The sequence below is a fragment of the Podarcis muralis genome, chromosome 16 (genome assembly GCF_964188315.1).
Source record: "Podarcis muralis chromosome 16, rPodMur119.hap1.1, whole genome shotgun sequence".
Classification (NCBI taxonomy): domain Eukaryota; kingdom Metazoa; phylum Chordata; class Lepidosauria; order Squamata; family Lacertidae; genus Podarcis; species Podarcis muralis.
In genome coordinates, this window is record NC_135670.1 from 24633899 (window position 1) to 24661864 (window position 27966).

General features: G+C 48.1%; 2 protein-coding genes and 1 long non-coding RNA gene across 3 annotated transcripts in view; 1 reads left to right on the forward strand and 2 right to left on the reverse strand.

Annotated features, from left to right (window-relative positions):
• The first annotated feature begins 1013 nt into the window (after positions 1-1013).
• On the forward strand, positions 1014-22084 carry P2RX2 (purinergic receptor P2X 2). Its single transcript, XM_028710662.2, has 12 exons — positions 1014-1358; positions 4463-4598; positions 6682-6753; positions 7547-7613; positions 8269-8362; positions 9502-9582; positions 9840-9978; positions 14951-15081; positions 19170-19260; positions 20170-20235; positions 20341-20418; positions 21863-22084. The coding sequence occupies exons 1-12, from the start codon at positions 1228-1230 to the stop codon at positions 21965-21967; spliced, it is 1191 nt and encodes a 396-aa protein (XP_028566495.2). The 5' UTR covers positions 1014-1227; the 3' UTR covers positions 21968-22084.
• Positions 21256-25499, reverse strand: LOC144325796 (uncharacterized). The gene is made up of 2 exons (XR_013390973.1): positions 24405-25499; positions 21256-24009 (listed from the first exon to the last, which is right to left on the reverse strand). It is a non-coding gene; the product is annotated as an uncharacterized LOC144325796 (long non-coding RNA).
• Positions 25500-26557: 1058 nt separating this feature from the next.
• POLE (DNA polymerase epsilon, catalytic subunit) overlaps positions 26558-27966 on the reverse strand; it is a 52125-nt gene continuing 50716 nt past the window's right edge. The window contains exons 48-49 of the mRNA XM_028709151.2: positions 27844-27933; positions 26558-27107 (exon numbers count right to left, since the gene is read on the reverse strand). Coding sequence (XP_028564984.2) covers positions 26994-27107; positions 27844-27933 — 204 coding nt within the window. The 3' untranslated portion in view covers positions 26558-26993. The remainder of the gene's footprint in view (positions 27108-27843; positions 27934-27966) is intronic.

Sequence of the window (27966 nt, forward strand, 5' to 3'; positions counted from 1 at the left end):
TTTCGCCCTGGCAGTCAAGTAATCAAGAGGCTGCTGTTCGCCCCCTGTTGGACATGCCTGGTATAAATCTTCAATCCAATCGTAGAAGGGAGCCACATTTTTATTTTTCCAATTCATCAGTATCGGTCTTTTTGCTGTGGTAAGGGCACAGAGAGTCCACTTGTGTTGTCCTTCCATAAGTTCCAATAAGTAAGGTCCCCTGCTGCCCACTTGCCTCTCTGCACCCCACTGGGTATGTAATTCAAGAGGACATTTTGCTCTGTAAACGTAAGGTTGTTCCGTACAGTTCTGTTGATAGTTTCAGTTAAAAGGTAAAGATAAAGGTACCCCTGACCGTAAGGTCCAGTCTCAGACAACTCTGGGGTTGTGCGCTCATCTCACTCTATAGACCGAGGGAGCCGGCGTTTGTCCACAGACAGCTTCCGGGTCATGTGGCCAGCTTGACTAAGCCGCTTCTGGCGAACCACAGCAGTGCACAGAAACGCCATTTACCATCCCACCGGAGTGGTACCTACTTATCTACTTGCACTTTGACATGCTTTTGAACTGCTAGGTTGGCAGAAGCAGGGACCGAGCAGCGGGAGCTCATCCCATCACGGGGATTCAAACCGCTGACCTTCTGATTGGCAAGCCCTAGGCTCTGGGGAGTTACCTTCTGCCAAAATTCTTTCAGTATGGGACAATGAAAAAACATATGTTTTAGAGAAGCGTTATCCCTGTTGCATCTCCAAGAGCTAGATACCTTGATAGCCCTTTTTTTAAACAAACATAGTGGGGTCCAGTATGTTCTAAATATTATTTTTTGTTGACACTCCTCTACTCGAGAGATGGATGAGCGAAGCTCAGGTGCTGGCTCAGAGGTGCACTGTTGCTCTCTGGCCACAGAGGGCGCCACGGCCACAGGGATGAGCGTCTATTGTCTTGTTCCAAGGGAGCCTCCAGGCAGATGTGATTTGGTCCTTGCAAAAGGAGCAAGCAGGGAGGAGAAGGTCTCCCTGGTGTGGACCAGAATGTGGAAGCTGAGGATGGGGTGGTTCTTGCTGGGACACCGTGAGCAGAGCCTAATGGAGTGAAACACTATACGGTTGCAGCAGGGAGAGCTAGATCCACATCATCACCATCATCACCACACCTCCTCAGAAGACCTCAGGGGGTTTGTGTGCTGCTGTTTGCCTGGAGTCTGCCCCCATCCCCCCCCCCCACGCTTCCAACCCTGGGGGGAAATACATGATGGGGTGCCTGGATTATTTCTGGGAGTTCTGGAACTACGAGACTCCCAAAGTGATTGTGGTGAAGAACAGGAACCTTGGGGTCATCTATAGACTTGTTCAGCTCCTCATCCTGGTCTATTTCATCTGGTAAGTCTGGGCTGTCTGTGGGAAGTGGTGCAATCCGGTGATTATTTTTTTTTTGAGACCCAGAACTGAGCATTTGGATAGAGCTCAGTTGGTGCCGACAGTGCTCCCCCCCCAAAAAAAAATATGTTTAGGAGTACTCCTCTCATTTTGACTCCAGAAAATCACAATTTTATGGTTCAAATTGGGGAAAATAAATACAATAAATGGAAAAAAGTGCAAAGATTCACAAAATGATTGGGGTATGCGTACCTATGCGCCCCCCCCCCCGAAAAAAAGCACTGAGTGCCATAACACCAAGGTTGCAGGTTTGATCCCAGCCGCATATTTTTGTATTGCAGACAATTTGGCTAGAAGATTCTCAGGGTCCTTTTCAACTCTACAGTTCTAGGATCAGAACTGAATGGGGTGGCCAGTGATGGGAAAATATATTTTCTGTTAACTTTATTGTAAATGTGGGAAGTGAGCCCTGCTGCATTTTGGGGGGGGGGGAGGGGCGGTGACTTTTGCTTGTCTTGCTTAGTGGGCTCCTATATGTGCTTTTCAACTTGTTCATTGATTATCCAGAATTAGGGGTGAGCGTTTGCTGATGATACTAAATCATTCAAGGCTGTTAGAAGAAAGAGAGATTGCTGAGAGCACCAAAAGGACCAAACTGAGCAAATGGGCAGTAAAATGGCAAATACAATTCAGTGTCATCAAATGTAAAGTCAGGGCAAAAAAATATATATCTTAATTTCATATAGACACTCATGGGATCTGAAGTGGCAGCGACGGACCGGGGACGAGAGTTTGGGATTGTACCAGACATCTTGGGGAATATGTCAACCTAGTGTGTGGTTTTGCTGTGAAAAGGGGAAAGTCCATGCTACAGATAATTCGGAAAGGAATCGAAAATAAAACTGTCAGTATCATAGTGCTATTTTTCTAGAAATAGAGGTGCCGGAACTCACCATGAATGCCTCTCTTGTTCTCTTATACAGTGGTACCTTGGGTTACAGACGCTTCAGGTTACAGACTCCGCTAATCCAGAAATAGTACCTCGGGTTAAGAACTTTGCTTCAGGATAAGAACAGAAATTGCGCAGTGGCAGCGCAGCGGCAGCGGGAGGCCCCATTAGCTAAAGTGGTGCTTCAGGTTAAGAACAGTTCCAGGTTAAGAACAGACATCCAGAACAAATTAAGTTCTTAACCGGAGGTACCACTGTAATGGCAACGGCGCCCTCCTGAGAAGTGTTGGAATGGGATAAAAAAGCCCCTTTGATACAAATTGATGGTGCGTGACCACATTTAGAGTACAGTTCTGGTCACCACACCTCGGGAAGGATATTGTAGAATTGGAAAAGTAGAATCAAAGAGATCAAGGGGATGATGGACGAGGAGAGGTTGTAGCGTTTGGGACTTTTTAGTTTAGAGAGCAGGTGAGTAAGTGGCCACATGGTAGAAGTTTTTAAAAATTATGCATGGCATAATCTTCTTCTTCATCATCATCATCATCATCATCATCATATTATTATTATTATTATTATTATTATTATTATTATTATTATTATTAGAACCCCGCCCATCTGGCGGGGTTTCCCCAGCCACTCTGGATGGCTCCCAACCGAATATTAAAAACATCAAACACTAAAAACTTCCCTAAACTTGGCTGCCTTCAGATGTCTTCTAAAAGTCAGACAGTTGTTTATTTCCTTGACATCTGATGGAGAGGTTGGATAGAGAGAATCTTTCCTCCCTCTCTCTTAACACCAAAACTAGTGGACACATCTCCTTTGTTGGAAGATTCTGGAGAGATAAAATGAAGTGCTTCACACAATGCATAGTTCAACTTTGGAACTCACTGCCACAGGAGGCAGTGATGGCTACCAACTGGAATGGCTTGGAAAGAGGGAGAAGAGGGCTATCAATGGCTGTTAGCCATGAGGGCTACGCTCTGTCTCCACAGCTGGAGGCAGCAGTACTTCTGAATCGCAGTTGCTGGAAACCACAGGTGGGGAAAATGTTGCTCTTATGGTCAGGTCCTGCTTGTGGGGTCTCCCCCAGGCATCTCGGTGGTCACTGTGAGAGCAGGAGGCTGGACTAGGTGGGCCAGTGACCTGACCCACCAGGCTGTCCTTATGTTGTTAATACAAGGTTTTAGTCTCTAAGGTGTTATAGGAAAAAACTGCTCCTTTTCCCTTATGGGGTATCCAGGAGCCCGTATAGAGTCCTTAAGTGGGTTCCCTATCGGTAGGAGAAAATAACAGAGGCCAACCAGAGAATATTGAGAAGCAAAGCGGCTAGTAAGCCTGATCTTTATTAAACTGTTGAAACAGGGTCCCTACTCACCACACACAGGAGGGAGAGAGAACCTCGAACAATGGTGTGCAAGCCCTTATACAGTGGTACCTCGGATTACATACACTTCAGGTTACAGACGCTTCAGGTTACAGACTCCGCTAACCCAGAAATAGTACCTCGGGTTAAGAACTTTGCTTCAGGATGAGAACAGAAATCGGGGGCGGCAGCGCGGCGGCAGCGGGAGGCGCCATTAGCTAAAGTTGTCTTCAGGTTAAGAACAGTTTCAGGTTAAGAACAGACCTCCAGAACAAATTAAGTACGTAACCAGAGGTACCACTGTATAGACTTTTGAAATTGCCCAAGACCACCCCAAAAAACATCATACATACATCATAGAAGGAGCCGGTCTACAGCAGAAATACATCACAAGAGGCAGTCTACAGCAGAAATCCTGTCCAGGATACCTGACAATGGTCACTGATTGCTTTACCTGGGCAGCCTGGCCATTCTTGTGTGATGGTAAATACTTTAGTTCCTGAATCCAGGTCACAGGCTCACCGTATTCATACACAAATGCGCCCTTAAGACAGGTAAGCAAAAGACAGTGGAGAGGCTTTCCCATTTCCTTCCTCCTTGCAGAGAAATATTGGAGGTCAATTTGGGAGAGTCAAAATGGCTTCAGGATTGCTCTCCTGTACTATTTCAGACACGTGGTTTATATAATGTATGTGTTTGCCTTGTACATTTATGAACGTTTATTTTATATTTGGGACCTTAGAATTCTTATAACAAAGGTGCTACAAGACTCTGCTGGTTTCTCAACAGGTACGTGTTTATCATCCAGAAGGGCTACCAGGAGAGCGAGTCGGGCCCAGAAAGCTCCGTCATCACTAAAGTGAAGGGTGTCAGCCGCTCTCAGCACAAGGTCTGGGATGTGGAGGAATATGTGAAGCCTCCAGAGGTGAGCACGCGAGAGCGCCCTCTGCAGACAGGGCGAGGAACACACACCTGAACTCAGCGGCGGAAGAAGCACAGGGATGTCGCTTCCGGATTACGGGAGGCAAAAGGAGACAAATGGGTGTCCTGCTGTCAGGGGTGCCAACTTGAATAGAATATTTGGGGGGGGGGCTGCATAATCAATCACATGACATGACACAGGCGTACCATTTGCATGGCAATGCCCAGTAACTTGGGGTGGCCCAGCACCCTCACCTATTATATTGGGGTATGTGTGTGAAGGGACTCCAAGGAGTTGGCTCCTAGGCCTCCAGGTGGTTCTGGACTACAACTCCCATGATTCCTGATGTGGCCACAGGCCCTGCTGGCTGGGACTGATGCATGCTGGGAAACCCAGCCTCTGCAGGGCACCACAATCGTTCTTCCCGATGATAAGGTCTCCAACAATGTCATGTCATAAAAACCTGTGTGGGACTGTGGCGATCACACAGGGTCCCCGGACGTTTCACCGTCTATTTATCCCTGTGCCACCACTTTATTTCTTGCTGCCACCACCCAGGCCCTACCTCGGACAATACTGAGTCCAGCCAGGGTTAAATTGGAACATAAACTTCTGTTTATTTATTGCAGTTTAACAAGTGTGTGGTTTCATAAACGGTATCGGTCCATTACAATTATGGGGTGCCTATCCAGACCTATAACTTCCGCTACCTGCTCTCACTCACTAAACCGCCTCTCAGATATTTACTTGTCTTCCCAGCTCCTAATTGTTCCTGACTCAGCTTATTTCACTACACTAACTCAACCTACCCACAGACTATCTCAATTCACTCCCACTCCAACCAACCACCCAATTCCCAACAAACTCTCCCTTCGCCCCTCCCAGAGCTGGTTTTATAGTCCCTCTGACTCCACCCCCTGGGTTCTGATTGGGTAACCTGTTTAACTATTTCACCTCCAGCACTCTCATATGTTAACGTCACAGGGACATCGTGTAGAGCCTTTGGGGTAAAAAGAGGGCAAATGCTCTGCCTCCAGAACCATTCTTTTTTTGGGGGGAGGGGAACTCCATAACCCTTTTTTTGGGGGGGGGGGAGACTCAATTATGTTTATTGGATAACTCAAACAGGGAGAGTGCTGTGTACTCAGGTCCTGCTTGCAGGCTTTCCACTGAGGCAGAGCCGGCCAAACCATGAGGCAAGTTGAGGTGATTGCCTCAGGTGGCAGAATCCACAGGGGCAACAAATCCTAACTGTATCTTTATTCCCCCTTTGTAGATCATCACTCACCTCTTCTTACCTGGTGGGAAAGGGACACCCATTTTGTGGTTTGCCTCAGGTTCCAAAATGTCTTGAGCTGGCCCAACACTGAAGTATCTGTTTGGTCACTGTGAGAACTGCATGATGGGCTAGAGGGACCCCTTCCCCCTTTTAGCCTGATCCAGCAGCCAGGTTTTCTTCTCATGTTCTTAAAGTGCCCAGGATTCTCACGAGGCTGATTGGTTGGATGCTTTGCCCACAAACACCTTTGGTGAAGCATCATGCATACATCACAGAGACATCATAGATATGTCACAAACAGGGAAGGGTCATCTGGCAGAAACTGGTTCATCAGGTTTGCCTCTAACCCTCCCTTGCTCTCCACCTTACACCCATCCAGTGATACAATGGAAATATTTACAAGTTCCTGGTTTTCCAGGCCAGGTAATCGCACTTCTTTGTCCAGACTGGGAGCTAATCCATTCCTGGACGGTTTGCTATTTTCCATGGGATGACTACCTGTCTGGCACCCATTTGCCAGGATGCCAGTAATTCTCTCTTGTGCTGGGGCTGCGGCGTACATGATCCCAGGTTTCAGGGGTTAGGGCTGTCTTTACTCATTTCCCAAGTTTCCCCTTGGTAGCCATTCCTTTCCCTGAGTCAAATGAAATTAGAATGGTGTGGTGTCGTGCGTTATGTGGTGCTTTGAGGAGACATTGTGTGTGTGAACAAAGAGGGCGGGTTGCACACTGTGTGCTGGAGGGGCAACCCCCCCCCCATCATTATAAAAATTTGTGTAACACCTCTAACTCTCCGTCTCGTCTGCAGGGAGGCAGTGTTTTCAGCATCATCACCCACGTCCAAGTCACCCCCTCACAGACTCAGGACACCTGCCCCGAGGTAGGAATTGGCCGTGCCAAATATTTCACATCCCTGATTGGCTATCCACTTCCCGATTCCTTTATCTCAAATGTTTGCCCGTTCATCAAAAGAGGCACTACGAACCATCCTGTCGAGGCAGATGTTTTGCCCCACGAACTGTGGATCTTGCTGTGCTTCTAACTGTGGGAATGTTCAGGGAGGCAGGAGAGGATATATTGTTTATTAATATCCTTCCTAACTTGTGCTAGCAAATTCCTTTACTTAGCAGAGTTTTACATTCCCCTTTTAAAAGCACAGTGGATAACTGGTTGCAGGCTTGTGTAAGCCTCTCGCTGTTAGGTTCCTGGTAAGTTCCCTTATATCCCTCTTAAAAGAATAAACACACCACAATCTTGTGTAAAAGTATATAAAAGTTGTTTACTCACATCAGTTCACAGTTGGATCCTTGAAGGCAGACTTAGTTACAAAGCATATACATGTGGATCTATCCCATATGGGGATAATCCCAGTGCTAGCTGGAAGCCAGCAGAGCATCTCTAGCTAAAAAGCTGCTCCAACGATGGAGGAAGTCAAAGAGAGAGTGTGTGCAGTGTGCCCTGCCCTTTCGTTACCTGGACAGGTAAGGTCACGCCCACCTCTAGTCACATGCAAAGGAAGTATGTCCCAGCCAGGAGGAAACAGGAAGTTTTCGACTGGGTGGACCAAACATTCCCCTGCATGTCCACTCTAGGAAAACAAGAAATGTTGTACTTGACTGCTACTTATGTATCATATCCCACACTAACTACTCTCTCTTGTCCGCCTTTTGCAGAATGTGAGGGCTCTGTGCCGCTCCGACAGGGACTGCCATGCAGGAGAGATGGATATGCTGGGGAATGGTGAGCAATGGGGTTGTCTCATGACAGGAACCGGCGTGACTCAGGATCTAAGTGAGCGAGTTGTGAAATCCCTGGCTTGGCTCTCTCCTGGGTTTTTAGCCATTTATTTCTTTTCTTGCATCTGTACTCTGCTTTTCACCTGTTCTGGAACCTTGGGTTATTCTCAGGTGTGCATGCAATTCCCAGGTGGCCACCCATCTAGGCACTGAGCAGTTTTAGACATTCAGCAAGGTGGTGCCTCTCCAGACCATGCCTTGGAGCCCACAGCTACAAACCTCCCAATCTTCTGCCTTCCAGATGTTCTTGAACTACAACTCCTACCAACTCCAGCCAGCACCATCATTTGTGACTAGAACTCCTATTAGCCCCAGTCAGCACAGCCATTTGGGACTACAACTCCCATCGGCTCCGGTCTCTGCAGCTGCATGACACTACGGCTGATGGGAGCACAGCTGCCCTGGCTGGGCTGCTGGGAGTTGTAGTTCAAAACATCCAGCATTTACCAGGTTGGGGAAGGCTTTCTAGTGCAGACGCCATTCCCCCAGATGCCATCCCTCCTGGCAATATTGAGGTGACAACACCCCATCAGGCTCAAAAAATGGGGTTGTGGGGTGGCCAGCTTTCACCTGTGCCCCTGTTCTTTCATTCCTTATAGGAGAGAAGACAGGGCGCTGTATCTCCTATAACTACAGCATGAAAACCTGTGAGATCAGAGCTTGGTGCCCAGTGGAGGACGCAGCATCTGTCAGGTAAGGAGGGACATGGAGATAAACAGAGATGATGATGATGATAATAATAATAATAATAATAATAATAATAATAATAATAATAATAATAATTTATTATATATACTCCGCCCATCTGGCTGGGTTTCCCCAGCCACTCTGGGCAGCTCCTGACAGAATTAAAAGCGCAATAAAACATCAAACATTTAAAACTTCCCTAAACGGGGCTGCCTTCAGCAGGGCGGAGGAAGGGCTGTGTGATAGGTGCGGGTCACCCCGGGTGTCACCCCTGAGGGGGGTGACAAAATGCCAGGCGGCTCTCACCTCAGGGCCTGCAGTGCACCCGAGCCACGCCTCTCTTCTGGGAGAGACGCAGTGGCTTAGGTGCGCACAGGCTCTGCGCTGCCCAAATGGTCTGCCTGCTGCCTCCCCCCAGCTGTAGGGCGGTTGAGTGGGAGGAGGCAGGCAGACTCCAGAGGCCCTACAATGTGGGTGGCTCGGCCTGCCCTGGGTGCGCCGCCCCAGGTGCCTGAGCAGCTTCCTCCGCTGCTGGCCTTCAGATGTTTTCTGAAAGTCAAATAGTTGTTTATTTCCTTGACATCTGATGGGAGGGTGGGCACCACTACCAGGAAGGTCCTCTGCCTGGTTCCCTGTAACTTCACTTCTTGCAGTGAGGGAACCGCCCGAAGGCCCTCAGAGGTGGACCTCAGTGGCTGAAAAATGGGGGTGGAGACGCTCCTTCAGTTATACAGGGCCGAGGCTATTTAGGGCTGTAAAGGTCAGCACCAACACTTTGAATTGTGCTCGGAAATGTACTGGGAGCTAATGTAGGTATTTCAGAAACAGTGGTACAGTGGTACCTTGGGTTACAGACGCTTCAGGTTACAGACGCTTCAGGTTACAGACTCCTCTAACCCAGAAATAGTACCTCGTGTTAAGAACTTTGCTTCAGGATGAGAACAGAAATCGCGCTGCGGCAGCGGGAGGCCCCATTAGCTAAAGTGGTACCTCAGGTTAAGAACAGTTTCAGGTTAAGAACAGACCTCCAGAACGAATTAAGTTCTTAACCCGAGGTACCACTGTATATGTGTATGCTTGTGTATGTGTTTGTGTGTGTGATCTTTTCTACCCTGACTTTAACAGCAGACATCTTTGCTTCCTAGTGAGAACTTGTCAAAGATGGCCCCAGAGTTCACCATCCTCATCAAGAACAACATCCATTTCCCTCGCTTCCGGTTTACCAAGTAAGAGCACCAGCGCATCCAGGTAGGGTTGGTCACCTGACCCAAGTCCTAGGCCCTTGAAGGGAAGTTCCCAAACTGGGTCCTGAAATCTTGACCTGCCCAGTGACTGCGATGCATGCAGGATGATGTCTGAGGGCGGATTTGCCCTTGTGTGTCAACTTGGCTTTTTCTGATGCAATTTTGCTGTGCCAGAAAAAGGCCAGCAGCACACAGGAGGAGAGTTTTTGCTCCTGATCCTTGTTCCGTCTTCTCTCCAGAGGGAACGTCAAGGACAACGACGACAGCTACCTGAAGAGCTGCACCTTCAACGAAACCACAGGCCTCTACTGCCCCATCTTCAAGCTGGGCTTCATTGTGGAGCAGGCGGGAGAGAACTTCACCCAGCTGGCTGAAAAGGTAAAGGTCGTGTAGGGATGTAGGAAGCTGCTTTGTACAAAGTCAGGTCCATCATGTTGCTTTTGTCAGGTTTTGGCTCAGATCAGGAGCGCCTGAGTGGAAACGTTCTTAACAGGGCTTGCGTCGGGCAGCAGATTTAAACATTGCTAAAGGCAAGCCCCATTGCAAGGGTTGAAAACCATCAGCAAACATCGTCCCTGAATGTTGGTCATGCTGGATGAGGCTGATGGAACTCCAATGACCTCTGGAGGGCAGCAGGTTTGAAAGGATGACTTAGAACAGGGGTCAGCAAACTTTTTTTAGCAGGGGGCCGGTCCACTGACCCTCAGACCTTGTGGGGGGCCAGACTATATTTTGGAAAAGAAAAAAATATGAATGAATTCCTATGCCCCACAAATAACCCAGAGATGCATTTTTAAATAAAAGCACACATTCTACTCATGTAAAAACACGCTGATTCCTGGACCATCCATGGGCCGGATTGAGAAGGCGATTGGGCCGGATCCGCCCCCCAGGCCTTAGTTTGCCTACCCATGACTTAGAACTTCTGTCTGGGTGCAGGGGAGAGAAATTCAATTCAATTCTATTCAATTCAATTCAAATTTAAGAAGCACCTAACTAATTCACACTTCCCCAAGCAATACTCAAACCGAAACACCCGTCCTTTGAAATTTGCATACCTGCAGATTTCCCCCAAATAATGGGTGCAAAAAATTGCAAATGGTAGCTTAAATAATGCACAGAATGCAAAATGTATATATATTAGGAGGGGGGGATCACATTAAAACGCTGGTGGATTTTCAGAAATCACAAACTCGTTTGGAAACACGGAGAACTGAACTGAAGTTTGGAAAAATTCTCAGAGAGAAACAGAAATTGACGGATTTGCCCGTCGTCGTATCTTCCGGCAACTTGGCAAGTTTGCCCCCTTCGGAAGCTCCAGCCTGATGCTTCCTTCTCCACAACCCCCGCCAACTTGTGGGATGCCCACAACCTCCCTCAGGTTGCCAATTCCGGGTAGCTGGCCGCCCTCTAATTGCCTTTCTCTTCATATCAATCAGCCCCAATCGACTCTCATCGCTCTCCTGGGATGGAGGGTATATTATCGGTTGCTTCAGTGAAGCTCATCTCTCAGCCATCCCGGCTGCTCCTAACCCCGTGGGTTTAGCTCTTCGGCTAGATGGACTCCACACTCTTACTTACCCCAGCAAGGATTTCATTGACCAGGGGAGTAATGAAGTGGGGCAGAGAGTCAGTGTGGCCTAGTGGTTAGAGTGCTGGCCTATCGCCTGGGAGAGCAGGGTTCAAATCCCCACTTGGCTGTGAAGCTCTCTAGGCGCGACCTTGGGCCAGTCGTAGGCACATGAGAAGCTGCCTTATAGCGAGCCAGACCTTTGGTACATCTAGCTCCATATTGTCTACACTGACTGGCAGCAGCTCTCCAGGATTTCAGGCAGGGGTCTCTCTCTCGCAACCCTACTGGAGATACTGGGGACTGAACCTGGGACCTCCCTCATGCAAGACAGATGAGCTATGGCCCTTTCCCAGTTGCTTGCTCTTAGCCTTGCAGGGTTGCTGTGGGGATTAAATGGGGAGGAAGAGAACCCCATATGCCACTTTGAGCTCCCTGGGGTAAAAAAGGTGGGATATAAATGTAATAAACAAATGCTACCAGGGTGTGAGGGGCAGTAGATTCCGTATCAACAGGATTGAAAATGAAACTGCCAATACCCTAAGGCCACCATGCAAATCTATGGAGCAGCTGTGCTTGGAATATGGTGTGCCATTCTAGTCACCTCTCCTCAACAAGGATACTGTAGAGTTGGAGAAGTTTCTTTCTTTTTCTTTTTTGACAATATAATAAAGAAAGAAAGAAAGAAAGAAAGAAAGAAAGAAAGAAAGAAAGAAAGAAAGAAAGAAAGAAAGTGCACCCCCCCAACAAGACCATTCCATTGTAACCATCCAACCTCCCAAAATTTCAACACCTCTTGCGGTAAAAGGTAAAGGTAAAGGGACCCCTGACCATTAGGTCCAGTTGTGGCTGACTCTGGGGTTGCAGCGCTCATCTCGCTTTACTGGCCAAGGGAGTCGGCGTACAGCTTCTGGGTCATGTGGCCAGCATGACTAAGCCGCTTTTGGCAAACCAGAGCAGCGCACGGAAACGCCGTTTACCTTCCCGCCAGAGCGGTATCTATTTATCTACTTGCACTTTGATGTGCTTTCGAACTGCTAGGTGGGCAGGAGCAGGGACCGAGCAACGGGAGCTCACTCCGTCGCAGGTATTTGAACCGCCGACCTTCTGATTGGCAAGCCCTAGGCTCTGTGGTTTAACCCACAGCGCCACCCATTTGGCCCTTTTCCGTTTTAACAGTACAAATTCTACAAACACCCTCCGTATCTCCTCAAAATCATTTCTCCGGCGTATTCCCCATCTTACCTTAATGGCACATGTTAATTTTTCATTAATAGCTATATCCTACACCTCTTTATACCACCTTTCCATTTTAGAGGAAGAAGGGCCTTCTTGGTGGTGATGCCCGCCCTGTGGAATGCCCTCCCATCAGATGTCAAGGAAATAAACAACTATCTGACTTTTAGAAGACCTCTGAAGGCAACCCTCTTTAGGGAAGTTTTTAATGTGTGATGTTTTATTCTGTTTTTAATCTGTTGGGAGCTGCCCAGAGTGTCTGGGGAAACCCAGCCAGATGGGTGGGGTATTAACAACAACAACATATTATATTCTGCTTGCCCCTTCTGCTTTCTAGCTATAATAATTCGTGCAGCTGTCAATAAATTTGTGAGCAAGTCCTTCGTAACCTGTGAACCTTCCACCCCATCATAAATTGATGATAATGCTACCTCTGGACTTTTGGTCAGCATTAACCCAGTGATTTCTGTTAAACACCCTTTGCCAAAAAATTGTACATATTTATTTATTTTTTAAAAAAGATATTTATTAAAGTTTCAACATTTTACAAAAATAAGGGAAAAAAAGAAAAAAAGAAAAAAGAAAATACAAAGTAAAAACAGTTAAAAACAAATCAGTTTTTCTAAATCTGATTTGTTTCACTGACCTCCTCACACCTCCCTTTTTTGTATTCCAGTTCAATTAGTTAGTTCAGCAAATCCTTTCCCTTTTTGATTTTATCTTAATCTTTTATCTTAATATATTATAGCTTTATATTATCACCTGTTAACAAACCATTTAATATATTCCTTTATAACATTGCTGCTAAAAACCGCTTAACTTCAATCCAACATCATTCTAACATTCCTTAATTTTGCAGTGTTTCTGTAAATAGTCTTTAAATTTCTTCCAATCTTCTTCCACCGACTCTTCTCCCTGGTCTCGGATTCTGCCAAAATTGTACATATTTACACTCCCACCACATGTGAACATAATTCCCTGTTTCCTGGCATCCCCTCCAACATAACACCAAATATTCCTTGTTTATTTGATTTAATCTGAGTTGGAGAAGTTTCAACCAAAACGATCAACAACTTGGAGCAACCCCTAACACCAGAACTTGTGGACATCCGATGAAGCTCAATGTTGGAAAATCAGGACAGATAAAAGAAAGAACTTCGTCGTGCAGCGCTGTGTTAAACTGTGGAACTCACTGCCACAGGAGGCAGCAATGGTCACCAACTTGGATGGCTTTAAAAGAGGATTGGACAAATTCATGGAGGATAAAAGGCTCTCAACAGCTCCCAGCTGCCCTAGCTGTGCACTACCTCCATTGACAGAAGCATCATGCCTTTAAATATCAGCTGCTGTGAACCGCAAAGTGGGAGGATGCTGTTCGATTTGGGTCCTGCTCCTGGGCTGCCCAAATGTGCTTCTGTTTGGCCCATGGGAGGAGAGCAGGAAGATGGAAAAAGGCAGGTTGTTGGCCTGAGCCAAGAGTACTATCATCAAATTGCATTTCATGATCCCTTTCTGCAAACTCGCACCTCCACTTTCTTTTCTTTTTTAAAAATTGCTTTATTGATTGGAAAGAAAGAAAAAACAGTCAACAAAGAAAAAAAAAAACCAAAGGATGATACAAATTACCAAAAAATACATTAATTTATTACAACACAACTTCTATTATGACTTCCAGTCACTCCATCGAGAGTCCCAGGTTTCTGTTGAGTAGCCCAATTTTCATTATCCCTTCAAACTTCTCCCAAATTTTTATTTTAATAAGGATTTCTATGTTTATACAGGGGTCATTCTAAGCCTGCCATAGAAGTCACCTTCTTACAATGCTTTTAAAGATATTTCCTGTAAATATCCTACTCTGTAGTGAACTTTTGATCTGTATTATCTCTAATCCTTTCCTTGTCAGTCCACTTTGGTCGGGGTGGAATCTCCTTTCCATTTTTTGGCTATGAAGATTCTTGCTGCCACTGTTGCGTACAAGAAGATCTTCCTCACATTTTTTTGAATATCTATACCTATTATACCCAGTAGAAAGGCTTCGGGGGGGGGGGTTTGCAAAAGAGATTTTAAACATCTTTTTAAGTTCATTGTACAGTGGTACCTCTGGTTGCCAACGGGATCTGTTCCGGAGGCCCGTTCGCAACATGAAAAGAGCGCAACCTGCAGTGGCATGTCTGTGCACACGTGGGTTGTGATTCGTTGCTTCTGCGCATGCTCGTGATGTCATTTTGCGCTTCTGCGCGAGCGACGAAACCTGGAAGTAACGCTTTCCGGTACTTCCGGGTCGCCACGGGACATAATCTGAAAGAATGTAACATGAAGCGGACGTAACATGAGGTATGACTGTATATCCCCAAATTCCCTTATTTTCTTACAATTCCACCACATGTGAATCTTTGTACCCTCTCTGCATCTCCAACAAATGTACCTCCCCTTTCAAGTGGCAGTGGCGATGATGTGGGCACCTCGGAGACACTGGCCAGGGTGGGCTTGTGGGTGTTTGGAAAGAGGCCCTCTCCCTTCGCTGACCCCGGTTTCCCTCGGCAGGGCGGCGTGATCGGGATGATCATTAACTGGAATTGCAACCTGGACCTGCCGGATACGATGTGCAACCCCCGCTATTCCTTCCGCAGGCTGGACCCCAAGTGGGCCCAGGCCTCCTCTGGATACAATTACAGGTAACAACACATCCTTGCTCTGGAAGGAAAGGCTCCAGCTGTTTTGCTACCTTTGGCAAAGGAGGGATCCTTTCCTTGTGTTATAAGAAAAAGCTGCTCCTTTTCCCTTCTGGTGTATCCAAGAGCCCGTATAGAGTCCTTAAGTGGGTTCCCTATTGGTAGGAGAAAATAACAGAGGCCAACTATATTGAGAAGCAAAGTGGCTAGTAAGCCAGAGCTTTATTTAAGGAACTATTGCAACAGGGTCCCCACTCACCACACGCAGGAGGGAGGAGGAACCCTGAACAGAGGTGTGCAAGCCCTTATATAGACTTCTGAAATCGCCCACCCTGTAGCCCAAGACTACCCCCCCAATACATCATACATACATCACAGAAGCAGGCGGTCTACAGCAGACATACATCACAAGAGGTGGTCTACAGCAGAAATCCTGTCTGCCAGCCAGCATACCTGACAATGGTCACTGATTGCTTTACCAGGACAGCCTAGCCATTCTTGTGCGATGGTTAATACTTTAGTTCCTGAATCCAGGTCACAGGCTCACCCTATTCATACACCCTTAAGGCAGGATTTGTAAGCAAAACGACAATGGGAAGGCTTTCCCAATTTTCTTCCCTTACTGCAGAGGAATATTTGAGGTCACTGGGAGAGTCAACATGGCTTCAGGATTGCTCTGCTGTACTATTTCAGACACGTGGTTTATATACTTATGTACAGTGGTGCCCCGCAAGACGAATGCCTCGCAAGACGAATTTCCCTAGACGAAACTCGCTAGACGAAAGGGTTTTCCATTTTTTGAGTCGTTCCGCAAGACGAATTTCCCTATGGGCTTGCTTCGCAAGACGAAACGTCTTGCGAGTTCTTGTGAGTTTGTTTCCTTTTTCTTAAAGCCGCTAAGCCGTTAATAGCCGCTAATCCGCTAATAGCCGTGCTTCGCAAGATGAAAAAACCGCAAGACGAAGAGACTCGCGGAACGGATTAATTTCGTCTTGCGAGGCACCACTGTATGTGTTCGCCTTGTACATTTATGAGCGTTTATTTTATATATGGGACCTTAGAATTCTTATAATATTTGTATTGTTGGTGTTGGTGGGATGTATTGGTGCCTTTCAGTGGTGTGCGGTGAAACTTTTCGTAGGGCCAGAGCTGCCAGCTTGCAATGGCGATTGGGGAGGGCAGAAGTTTCCTGGGCTTTGGGAAGGATGTGCCAGGCCTCTGACAGGATTATGGAGCCCTGCTGCCTCCTTTCCAAAGCTGGACAGGCTTTGGGAAGATGGCAGGAGAGCTCTTGGACCCTGTCGGAGCATCATGCCTCTTCCCTAAGCCAGGCAGAAGCTTCCTGGGCTCCGGAAAGGAGGCACCAGGCTTTAATACTCTAATTTGCCTGGAACATTTGGGGGACTAGTCTAATCCCCCTGGTCCACTGACCACACACCACTGGTGCATTTGTGTGTTTGTGGTGTTATGGTAAAATCTGGGTGCGAGGCTGCTCTGCCACCCAGCTTGTCGGACTAAGTCCGCGGGTCCCTGTGGTGGAAAATGAGCTCAGCCGGAGACAGGAGCAAACTGCAGAAGATCCAAGTTTATTGCGCAACAGGTTCAAGGCGAGATTGAACAGCGAGAAAGGGGTGACATGAACTTTTGAAACTTCCCTCCATGTCCCAGAATACAGTGCAAAATAAATCCCAGTTACATCATGAATACATTAAGAAGAGGTTGGGTTACACAGATTACATCATGAATACATTAAGAAGAGGTTGGGTTACACAGGATTAACATATGGAGGAGGGAGGAGGGAATATGCAGAGCTGGAGATATGCGCAGATAAGCACATCCTGAGTACGGTGATGGGAAGACAATGGTCCATGTATGCATAGCCTGCCACCTGGCATTGCCCGGAGGAAAGGCTTGGCAGAGTGATTTGACAGGATTAGGGTCTTGACACCTTGCTTGAGGGATTATGGAGGACAGGGGAGGTATCATGGAGTCCTAGAGAAATTGAGCAAATTGGCACGTTGATTTTCTATGAATTTTATAGATTTTAGTCCCTTTTGACATTGACAATTGGAAATAAATGGATATATTTGTAAGGGGTATGAGTTACTCGTGCGTAAACTGCCGCCTCTCTAGGCTAAATTGCCTTGTTAAACCGTTCTGACTGCACAGCCCATCTCCGTGTGGCTGTCTCAGTCGCTAGCAGAATCCGTCAGTGGGCGTTTCTTAAACCTCTTCCAGCATAGAAGCTGTTTGACTCCCAGTCTCCTCCTCCTCTCACTGCACGGGAGTCTTCTGCGCAGGGAGGGCGTGGGTAGTGGAGGACCTGTGCTCTCCTCACTGATGTCCAGTGAAGAGTCCTGGAACTCTCTCTCCGCTTCCCCCATCTGCCCCCCTTTATCCCTGGTGTTGCGCTGATTTCCTTCCCCCTCTACGGAGCTGCTTCTCCCCCTGGTGCTGGGTCCTTCGCCAGCATCATCTGGGAGCCTCCCCTTCGCCTCTCACTCTGATGTCAGTTCCCTGACAATATTGTAGTGAAGAAGAAGGTGAAGAAGACATGCCCCCCCTTCCGTATCAGTGGTGTGGTGTGCATGGGACAAATGCATCTCCTGGCTCGCTTGTACGGTGCCAGAGCCAACTCAAGACATTTAGCTGCCCGAGGGTGATCAGAGCAGCCTCTCGTTCCACACTGATCCTTGTAGAGATAACTCCGCAGGGCAACCTCTTAGCTGTGAAGCTGGAATCTAGTACCCAGTTTCTTCCCGTGTCCAATCAGATGCCTCCAGGATGCCCACAAGCGGTGCATGAAAGTCATAGCCCTCCCGCAATGCTGTTGCTTCCATGTGGCCACCATGCTAAACCAGGGGTCAGCAAACTTTTCCAGCAGAGGGCCGGTCCACTTTCCCTCAGACCTTGGGGGGGGGGGGCAGACTATATTTTGAGGGGAAAAAATATGAATGAGAGCCAGTGTGGTGTAGTAGTTAAGAGCAGTGGACACGTAATCTGGTGAACTAGGTTCGCTTCCCCGCTCCTCCACATGCAGCTCCTGGGTGACCTTGGGCTAGTCACACTTCTCTGAAGTCTCTCAGCCCCACTCACCTCACAGAGTGTTTGTTGTGGGGGAGGAAGGGAAAGGAGAATGTTAGCCGCTTTGAGACTCCTTAAAGGGAGTGAAAGGCGGGATATCAAATCCAAACTCCTCCTCCTCTTCTTCTATGCCCCACAAACAACCCAGAGATGCATTTTAAATAAAAGGACACATTCTACTCATGTAAAAACATGCTGGTTCCTGGACCGTCCGCAGGCCTGATTGAGAAGGCGATTGGGCTGGATCTGGCCCCTGGGCCTTAGTTTGCCTACCCATGCGCTAAACAGATGGACCTCCTTATTCCTCCTCCAAATTTTCTGATCCCCTTTCAAAGGCCCCTGCCCAATAGCAGCCATTCCCACATCTCACAGCAGCCAGAGCTATGATGTTACATGAGCCCCTCTTCCTTTGACTGCTTGCTTGAGCTGAGCTGCGTGCAAGGGAGGGTTTTTCTTTTGCAAAGGGTGTTGCAGGTTCCACATCATCCAAGGCCTGGAGCCCCTCTTCCCAGCCCCCATCTGCTGACATTAAGACACATAGCTCCAGGAAGTGGGGGACCTTTGTCAGCTTGAGGGTCACATTCATTTTCGGGTGGGTGGGTGGAACATGCCGAGGCCAGGGCCAAAAGTGGGTGGAGTAGGCTTGTTTCTCCAGCTCCCTATCAGTCCTCCATCCACAGTAGCAAGAGGCATGATCAGAGTTCAAAGGCGCATTCTAGTGAGGGGTGTGGCCAGGGGAGGGAAGAGAACACATGCATTCTGTGACATCACAGGTGTTCAGCCAATGAGTGAGTGGAGCAGCACTCACCATTATAATAGGGACCTTTTAAGCTCCAACATTTTCTACCAGGCGGTGTATTTTTAGGAGGGGGAAATAAGTATTTTCTCGACAGCCTTGCTTGCTGCCAATGCAGCCATGCAGGAGGGCCAGGTTTCTCTGTGCCAAAGTTCTGGGCATTTTATGGCAGCAGCCAGCCTTGCTCACGCCCCTTGCTTTTGACCCCCAGGTTTGCCAAGTACTACAAGCACAGGGGCAAGAGCACCCGCACCTTGATCAAGGCTTACGGCATCCGCATCGATGTGATTGTGCACGGGCAGGTAAGGGACAGAGATGCTTGCTATGGAAGGGACGTGGGATGCAGGTGCCACGTTACAAAAGTATTATTCTAAGCAGGGCTTAGTGGGGTTGGGGCTGGAGGAACCGTTTTTAGGCTAAGGGTGGCAAGCTTCAGGAATCACATGCCAGTAGAGGTCGGGGTGAAAGGCGAAGTCGGCAGGTACAAGAGAGGTGCAACAGGTACATCTCTCTCTTACATCTCCTCCAGGAGTGGCTGTGGTCTAAACCACTGAGCCTCTTGGGCTTGCCGATCAGAAGGTCGGCGGTTCGAATCCCCGCGACAGAGTGAGCTCCCGTTGCTCTGTCCCACCTCCTGCCAGCCTAGCAGTTCAAAAGCACGCCAGTGCAAGTAGATAAATAGGTACCACTGCAGCGGGAAGGTAAACAGTGTTTCCATACACTGGTTTCCATCACTGTGCCCTGTTGTACCAGAATTGGTTTATTCCTGCTGGCCACAAGACCCGAAAAGCTGTCTGTGGACAAACGGCGGCTCCTTTGGCCTGAGAGAGAGATGAGCGCCACAACCCCATAGTCGCCTTTGACTGGACTTAACCTTTACCTTTACCGTAGACTAAATTCTGCGGGAGGTTTGTGGGCACCTGTCCCCCACCTGCCATCCAGGTAAGCAAGCAGCATGGCCCTGGTTCAAGGACATGTTCCAGACATGTCAAAAGCACTTGAGGTTACTATTATTGTTATCATTTTTTAATTTACTTTGACTAGCCAAAGCCACTACAAAAGACAAAATGCACAAAACAGAGTAGAAGCAGAATAAAATGCGTCACACAGTCAAAATAGTCATCAAAACCAGACATACTGTCACATCAGTTAAATTCTTCAAGGTCACTGCAAGCAGGGCTAATAGCGATTCTGTCGCTTTCTCCACTTAGGCAGGGAAGTTCAGCCTTATCCCCACAATCATTAATCTGGCCACGGCGCTGACGTCAGTGGGAGTGGTGAGTATTGTGGACCATGGCCTCCTCTCTCTTGCTTCATTCAATTAAAATAAAAAAAGACTTTTCCTTCTCTGCTGTTGATTGATCACTCTCCTCCTCCGACAGGGCTCCTTCCTCTGCGACTGGATCTTGCTGACCTTCATGAACAAGAACGAAGTCTACAGTGCCCGGAAGTTTGACCAGGTAGTGGGGAGGGTGCCCCTGAATGGATGCAGATGGGGCTCGAGCCATCTGTGATCCTAGACCCAAAATGCCTGTGCTCCGTGACAAATTCCCTGGGGAGCTCTGCCAACCCTGGGCCAGCCGAGAGGGGCAGGAGTTCTCAAAGAGCACCCCTCCCACCTTGGCAGAACTGGGGCTCTTTCTCACAGCAGCTTGTTGGCCAAGCAACATTCAACGATGGGCTATCAAAAGGCACCCGCATGTTGCTCAGTGCACAGAGGAAAGAGCCCTGGAGGCTGGTCCATTAGAAGGCAAATGGGGCACTGCCCCACCAACCTCAGTCCGGCCTCAGCCAGCCCCCTGACCTGCCTGCCTTCTTTGTTACAACCAGTCTGGTGTGTCTGCCTGTCAATGGTTCCACCTCCTGTATTGGGTTGGACGAGATGGCACTTCAGGTCCCTTCCAACTCTGCAAATCTGATTCCCCCCCCCCCCCTATTTATATTGCACCTCTCCCTGCTCCAAAGAGCCCGAAGGCCTTTTTCATCGTATGTGCTAAGAGTCCTCCATGCACCTAAAATGGAACAGTCCGTTCCATCATCTTGCTTTCCTGCGAGTGTAGGTCAGGCTGAACTATTGAGGGGATGGGGTGAGCAAAGCAGATGCTTTACCCACCTCCCTGCCGACCAGTCTTCAGTCTCTAGGTGGCCTCTGGCTAGGTAGGTACTCTGATCAGTCTTGCAACTTTTATCAGAAAAAACTGTTCCTTTTCCCTTATGGGGTATCCAAGAGCCTGTATAGAGTCCTCAAGCGGGTTCCTTATCGGTAGGAGAAAATAACAGAGGCCAACCAGAGAATATTGAGAAGCAAAGTGGCTAGTAAGCCTGATCTTTATTCAAGGAACTGTTGCAACAGGCTCCCCACTCACCACACGCAGGAGGGAGGGGAGAACCCTGAACAACGGTGTGCAATCCCTTATATAGACTTTTGAAATTGGCCACCCTGTCGCCCAAGACCATCCCTCTAAAACAGCATACATCCATCACAGAAGTAGGCAGTCTACAGCAGAAATCCTGTCTGCCAAGATACCTGAGAATGGTCACTGATTGCATTACCTGGGCAGTCTGGCCATTCTTTTGTGATAGTTAATACTTTAGTTCCTGAGTTCCAGATCACAGGCTCACCCTATTCATACACAAATACGCTCTTAAGGCAGGATTTGTAAGCAAAAAAACGACAATGGGAAGACTTCCCCAATTTTCCTCCCTTACTGCAGAGGAATATTTGAGGTCACTCGGAGAGTCAACATGGCTTCAGGATTGTTCTCCAGTACTATTTCAGACACGTGGTTTATATACTTATGTTTGTGTTCACCTTGTACATTTATGAACATTTGATTTATATTTGAGACCTTAGGATTCTTATAACAGTACTAATGGCTTGTCCCTTCTCCCACATCTGGCCAGATGCCCAAGCTCCAAGAGGGAACTCCGACGACGGACTGCAGCATCACCGATTCCTGCACTCAAGCCTCCTCGCCCGCAGACTCCAAAGCGCCCATCCATCTCTGAGGGTTCAGGAGCTCCTTTCCTGTCCCATCTTTTCTCAGGATGGTCTTCTCTGCATCTGATAAAAGGCAGCTCCATTCTCCTGTGGCCCATGGCACAATAAATCGAGTCGGTCCTGAAGGTGTCGGGAGAGGAGTCTCATTTTGACCACAAGACCGGTGGAATTCGTCCTTCTCAGGGTACTAAAACAGCCATACGAAATTCCTGAGAGAATGGGAGGAGCAGGGAGGAACTGAGCCATTGCAGACCCTCAACCTACCAGATCTGGCTTTATCCCGGCAAAGGAAGGACAGCGTTGCTGGATCAGACCAAAGGCCTATCTAATCCAGCATTGTGTTCTCAACAGTGGTCAACCCAAAGCCTCTTTTGGGAAGCCCACAAGCAATGCCTGAGTGCAGCAGGGCTCTCCCCACCTGTTGTTCTCAGAAATTGGTATACAAAGGCCCACTGCCTCCATCGGCCAACATAGCATGATCTTCCCTGCCTGGAACTCTAAAGAGCGGCTGTCAGTCAGTGTAAGAGACCCCTGATCATTAAGTCCAGTCGTGGCCGACTCCGGGGTAGCGGCGCTCATCTCGCTCTATAGGCCGAGGGAGCCGGCGTACAGCTTCTGGGTCATGTGGCCAGCATGACTAAGCCGCTTCTGGCGAACCAGAACAGCACACAGAAACGCCCTTTACCTTTCCGCCGGAGCAGTACCTATTTATCTACATGCACTTTGACGTGCTTTAGAACTGCTAGGTTGGCATGAACAGGGACCGAGCAACAGGAGCTCACCCCGTCACGGGGATTCAAACCGCCAACCTTCTGATCGGCAAGTCCTAGGCTCTGTGGTTTAACCTGCAGCGCCACCTGCATCCCACCAGTCAGTGTAGACAACATTAAATTAGACAGACCACTAGTCTGACGCAGCCTGTTCTTGTATGACTGAATCCCACCTGATAACAGCCGAATTCTGGAAAAACCCCTTGTTTTAAAACTGGGCTCAAAACCAGCTAAGCGGAGTCTTCCTTCTCTCATTTTTGCAGCGCCCCCTCCTCCACAAACGTCCCAGCTTCTGCCATCAAAACTTACTTCCTCTGTTCCATTTGGGAATTGGGAATGTATACGTCATAGCGAGCCCACCAGCCGCTTTGCTCTATGGCAGGCGTTTGACCTAGCTAAGTGCTCACAGAGAAGCGCTAAGTCAATTAGAAAACCATTCAGAGGTAATTGAGCCAGCTCGGGGGAAGATATTTCTCCCCCTAATCAGATTGCCCACCTCTTCTGTTCCCAGAGCAAATCCCAACACATTATAGGCTCCCCTCAACCCCATTAAGGAGAGAACAGCAGCCGACAATAATTCTCCGGTTCCCTCCGCTCCCCCTTGGCAAATATAAAAAATTCAGTATCTTTGCTGGGGGGAGAGTGTGATGTTATTCCAGAGGCAGCAAGTGGGCATTGCAAGACCCCTGGAAAAGCAGCAGCAGGCAGGCTCTCCGGGAACAAATTTCAGAAGAAATACCCTTGCTGAAAGCCAGAGGGGGAGAGTCCTTTTGGGCTTGGGGTCCTGCTTACGAGTTTCCTTTTTTAAACTATTTTTATTTAAAGTTTTCAACATATGAGACAATAAAAACCAAGCAACTATAAAAAAGAAAAGGAATATAACCCCCCCTCAACTGTATCATATCCTTTATCCATAGTTGTACCTGGGATCTCAAATGCCTTGGCTTCCGAACAAATCGGTTCCCAAACGATCAAAACCCAGGAGTGAGTGTTCTAGTTTTTGAATGATTTTCGAAAGCTGAACATCCATTCCGGCTTCCGATTGGCTGCAGGACACTCCTGCAGCCAATCAGAAGCCGTGCCTTGGTTTTCGAACGGTTCCAGGAGTTGAACTGACTCCTGGAACGCATTCTGTTCGAGAACCAAGATACAACTGACTACAGAAAAGTAGACCTTCTCAGAGCTCACCTGGGAGTTTCTTTCTATCCCGTCGCTCAAACACAGAGCCCACCTGTCTGAGCTTTCTTTGCATGTCCTCGTCAATCCAAAACAGAGGACTTCTAAAAATTAAAGATAAAAAAGAAACAATGCAGAAAAAGAGAGAAATAAAAGATCCAGGAGAGAGGGAGAGAAAGGAAAGAGAGGGAGAAAGATACTTCCACCTCTCTATCTTCCAATTATATATATTACAATTACTCAAATTATTTAGCCCATACACTCCAGGGTAGCTCATTGTTGCGCATAATACCCAGTTTTTCTCCTAAATGGCATTTTCTCAAATTTTTCATCCTAGGCCTCCAGAAAATCACTTTTGTCACTCAGCCAGCCCAATATAATTTTTCTTGCCATAATGGGCACCTGGTTGGCCATTGTGAGAATGGGATGCTGGACCAGATTGGCCACCGGCCTGATCCAGCAAAGCAATCCTTATGTCCTGAAGATGACGCAAACATACTTGCCGGACTCTTCCCCCTGAGGAAGAAGTCCCTTGGCATCCTCTTCACAGGTACCCAAAAGGAGACTGCGGGTGAAGATTTCTCCCTCCGCACCGAGTAAACTTTAACCATCGCAGCATTTTTGGCATCCTTCCATCTCCTTCCCAAGGACAGGGGGAAAGAGAAAAAGAGAGAGTCAGGCAGATAAAAAAGACTGGCACTAATTGAATCAGTTGGCTTTTGCAGTCTAATTAGTTTCCAGAATTCTTTGGAGAATTCTCAGGTTGCTCAGACTTTTTGAAGGGAATGTTTACTGATTCAGCTGTTTTTTTAATATACAGTATATGAAAAAGGTCAGAGGTGGGGCCCCTCCAGAGCCACTCCCCCAGGTGTGCTCCTGGGTTTCCTGTAATGGTCACGCCCCCTGCTGCATATCACAGGTATGGGGAAAGGGAGGCTTCATTGAGAGATCAAAGCCACAGGGCATGGCAGCAGTGGAGAATCGAGTATTATTATTTTATCTGATGAAATTAAATGAAGCTTTGGCCCTCCAGATGCCGAACTACATTTCCCATCAGCTCTGGCCAGCATGGTTGAAGGCCAGGGATGACAGCCTTCAGTTGCATTTTTAGTTTAGAGCAGTTTAAACCATTTTTCAGGCCACGCCCCACCTAAGCATCTCTCAAATCCAGATACCCCCCGCCCACCTGTGACATATAATTCTTATATTTCAAAAAGTGAACTCCTATCCATGTAGAGGAAGCCTAAAAGGCCATTAACTGTTAATAACTCATTTTTGAATTGCCCCCCCCCCAAAATCAAATTGCCCCCCCTGTGGGGCACATTGGGAACCACGGGTTTAAAGAAAAGGCAAGAGGTGACATGGTAGCAGTTTATAAAATGATGCACAGCAGGGAACAACTCTTCTTCCTCTTCTTCCTGAGAGCCAGTGTGGTGTAGTGGTTAAGAGCGGTAGTCTTGTAATCTGGGGAACCGGGTTTGCGTCTCCGCTCCTCCACATGCAGCTGCTGGGTGACCTTGGGCTAGTCACACTTCTCTGAAGTCTCTCAGCCCCACTCACCCCACAGAGTGTTTGTTGTGGGGGAGGAAGGGAAAGGAGAATGCTAGCTGCTTTGAGACTCCTTAAAGGGAGTGAAAGGCGGGATATCAAATCCAAACTCTTCTTCTTCTTCTCCTCACGATGCTAGAGCTTGAGGACATCCATGTTTTTCCAGGACAGATACAAGTACTTCTTCATTCCCGCAACTATGGAACTCACTTCCACAGGAGGCAGTGATGGCAACGAACCTAAATGGCTTTCATAAATGATTAGACAAATTCATGGGGAAGAGGGCCATGGACTGCTTCTAGTCATGACGGTTATGCTCTGCCTCCGTGGAGGCAGAGGTGCATTTGTAGATGGTGCTGGAAACTGCAGGAGGGGAGAATTGCTCTTTTGCTCAAATCCTGCTTGTGGGTTTCCTACAGGCATCTGGTCGGCCAATGTGAGAACAGGATGCTGGACTAGATGAGCCACTGGCCTGATCCTGCAGGCAGGCTCTCACGTGCAAACGAGAGGTGTGTGGGTGGCTCCATACTTGATTAGAACTACAGTGGTACCTCGTGTTACAGACGCTTCAGGTTACAGACTCCACTAACCCAGAAATAGTACTTCGGGTTAAGAACTTTGCTTCAGGATGAGAACAGAAATTGTGCTCTGGTGGTGCGGCAACAGCAGTAGGAGGCCCCATTAGCTAGAGTGGTGCTTCAGGTTAAGAGCAGTTTCAGGTTAAGAATAGACCTCCAGAACAAATTAAGTTCTTAACCCGAGGTACCACTGTACAGGGCTGGGAGATGCTTAAATGTCTTGCCCACACTACTTCCCCAGGTCAGAACTGCCCCCCAGGATGTGGACTAGATGGGCCTTTGGAAAGATCCAGTAGCCAGGCTCTCCTTAGGTGCTTCCATGGTCTGCCTAGAATCCTGTGTTATCTCCGTTAAAGGACTCCTTGATGCTCTTTTGTCTGCTTGCAACTAAATGCCAAAGCTTCGCTTATACTCACTGCAGAACAACGACAGGGACAGCTGCTGCCTTCCCAAACACAGCAGGAGAGTAGCGAGAGCAGGATTGAGAGTGTGTGTCCGTAGGACTAGGCATCTAGCATATTAGCAATTAACAACGTGGAAAAAGGGTTTATTTACAGCATTAAAAACACACACACAAACACAGAATAAAATTGGGGCAAAAAAAAGAGAGCTCTGTGATTGAAGGCTTTTTCTGTATCTTGCACTCCCAAATCCCAGCAAAAGGAGATCAAAGAAGCAGCAAGTTAGCTAGCCTACTTGTGGAGGCCTCTTCACTTGCTCCTCGTCTTGGTTTCAGAAGACGGTACCCTCCTCCCCATTCGCTCGCCAGAAGGTGTTGCCTGCTTCCCCGCAGCATGCAACAAACGTCAAGTCTCTGAATATTTTTGTCCCAGGGTGAAGCTGAACCTGCAGCCTGGCCCGGAGAATAGTCTAGGTCCCAGGACCCCATGGCAAGTGTGGGGGGGCTCTGACGCTGGGGTGCCGGTGTGCAACAGCCTGTCCACAGCGATAGCACCCTCATCTTACAAGAGAAGCTGAGGGTTCATCTGAAGCAGCCATTTAATATTCTCCAGCAGGTAGCCCATGTTGTAGTGCCGGGCGATGCTTTGAAAGACCTTCAGCTGTTCCAAGAAGGCCTGAGAAAGTAAGAGAAGAAGAGGCAATGAGGGGAAGTTTCTATAGGATGGATCTGCTTGAGGCAAGGTAAAACGTAAAGGACCCCTGGACGGTTAAGTCCAGTCAAAGGCAACTATGGGGTTGCGGTGCTCATCGTGCTTTCAGGCTGAGGGAGCTGGCGTTTGTCCACAGACAGCTTTCCGGGTCATGTGGCCAGCATGACTAAACCACTTCTGGCACAATGGGACACCGTGATGGAAACCAGAGCGCATGGAAATGCCGTTTACCTTCCCGCCACAGTGGTACCTATTTATCTACTTGCACTGCTCTGCTTTCGAACTGCTATGTTGGCAGGAGCTGGGACAGAGCAACGGGAGCTCACCCCGTCATGGGGATTCGAACAGCCAACCTTCTGATTGGCAAGCCCAAGAGGCTCAGTGGTTTAGATCACAGCGTCATGGTAGAGGAAGGGACATAGCTTAGTGGGTGGGCACCTGCATTGCATGCAGAAGGTCGCTGGTTCAATCCCCAGCATCTCTATGCAGGGCCAGGAATATCCCCTCTTTCTGAAACCCTGGAGGGCTTCTATCAGTCAGTGCAGACAATCTTGAGCTAGATGGACCAATAAATCGACGCTGTACATGACAGCTTCCTATGTTTCTGGAAGGAGAACAGCCACATCCAAGGGAAGGGGACTGTGATGGTTTAAGGAACAGGGTGGAGAAGGGGAGGTTGGCAGGGTCTACCAACACGTACCTTGGTGGGCAGCAGAAGGTCGAAATCTCCAGCGCAGCTGCAGTACACAGGCATGTGGGTGTCTTTGATGCCTTTGCACTTGAGGCACACCTGAAACACAAGGGGTGCTTGGGATAAGGCCCT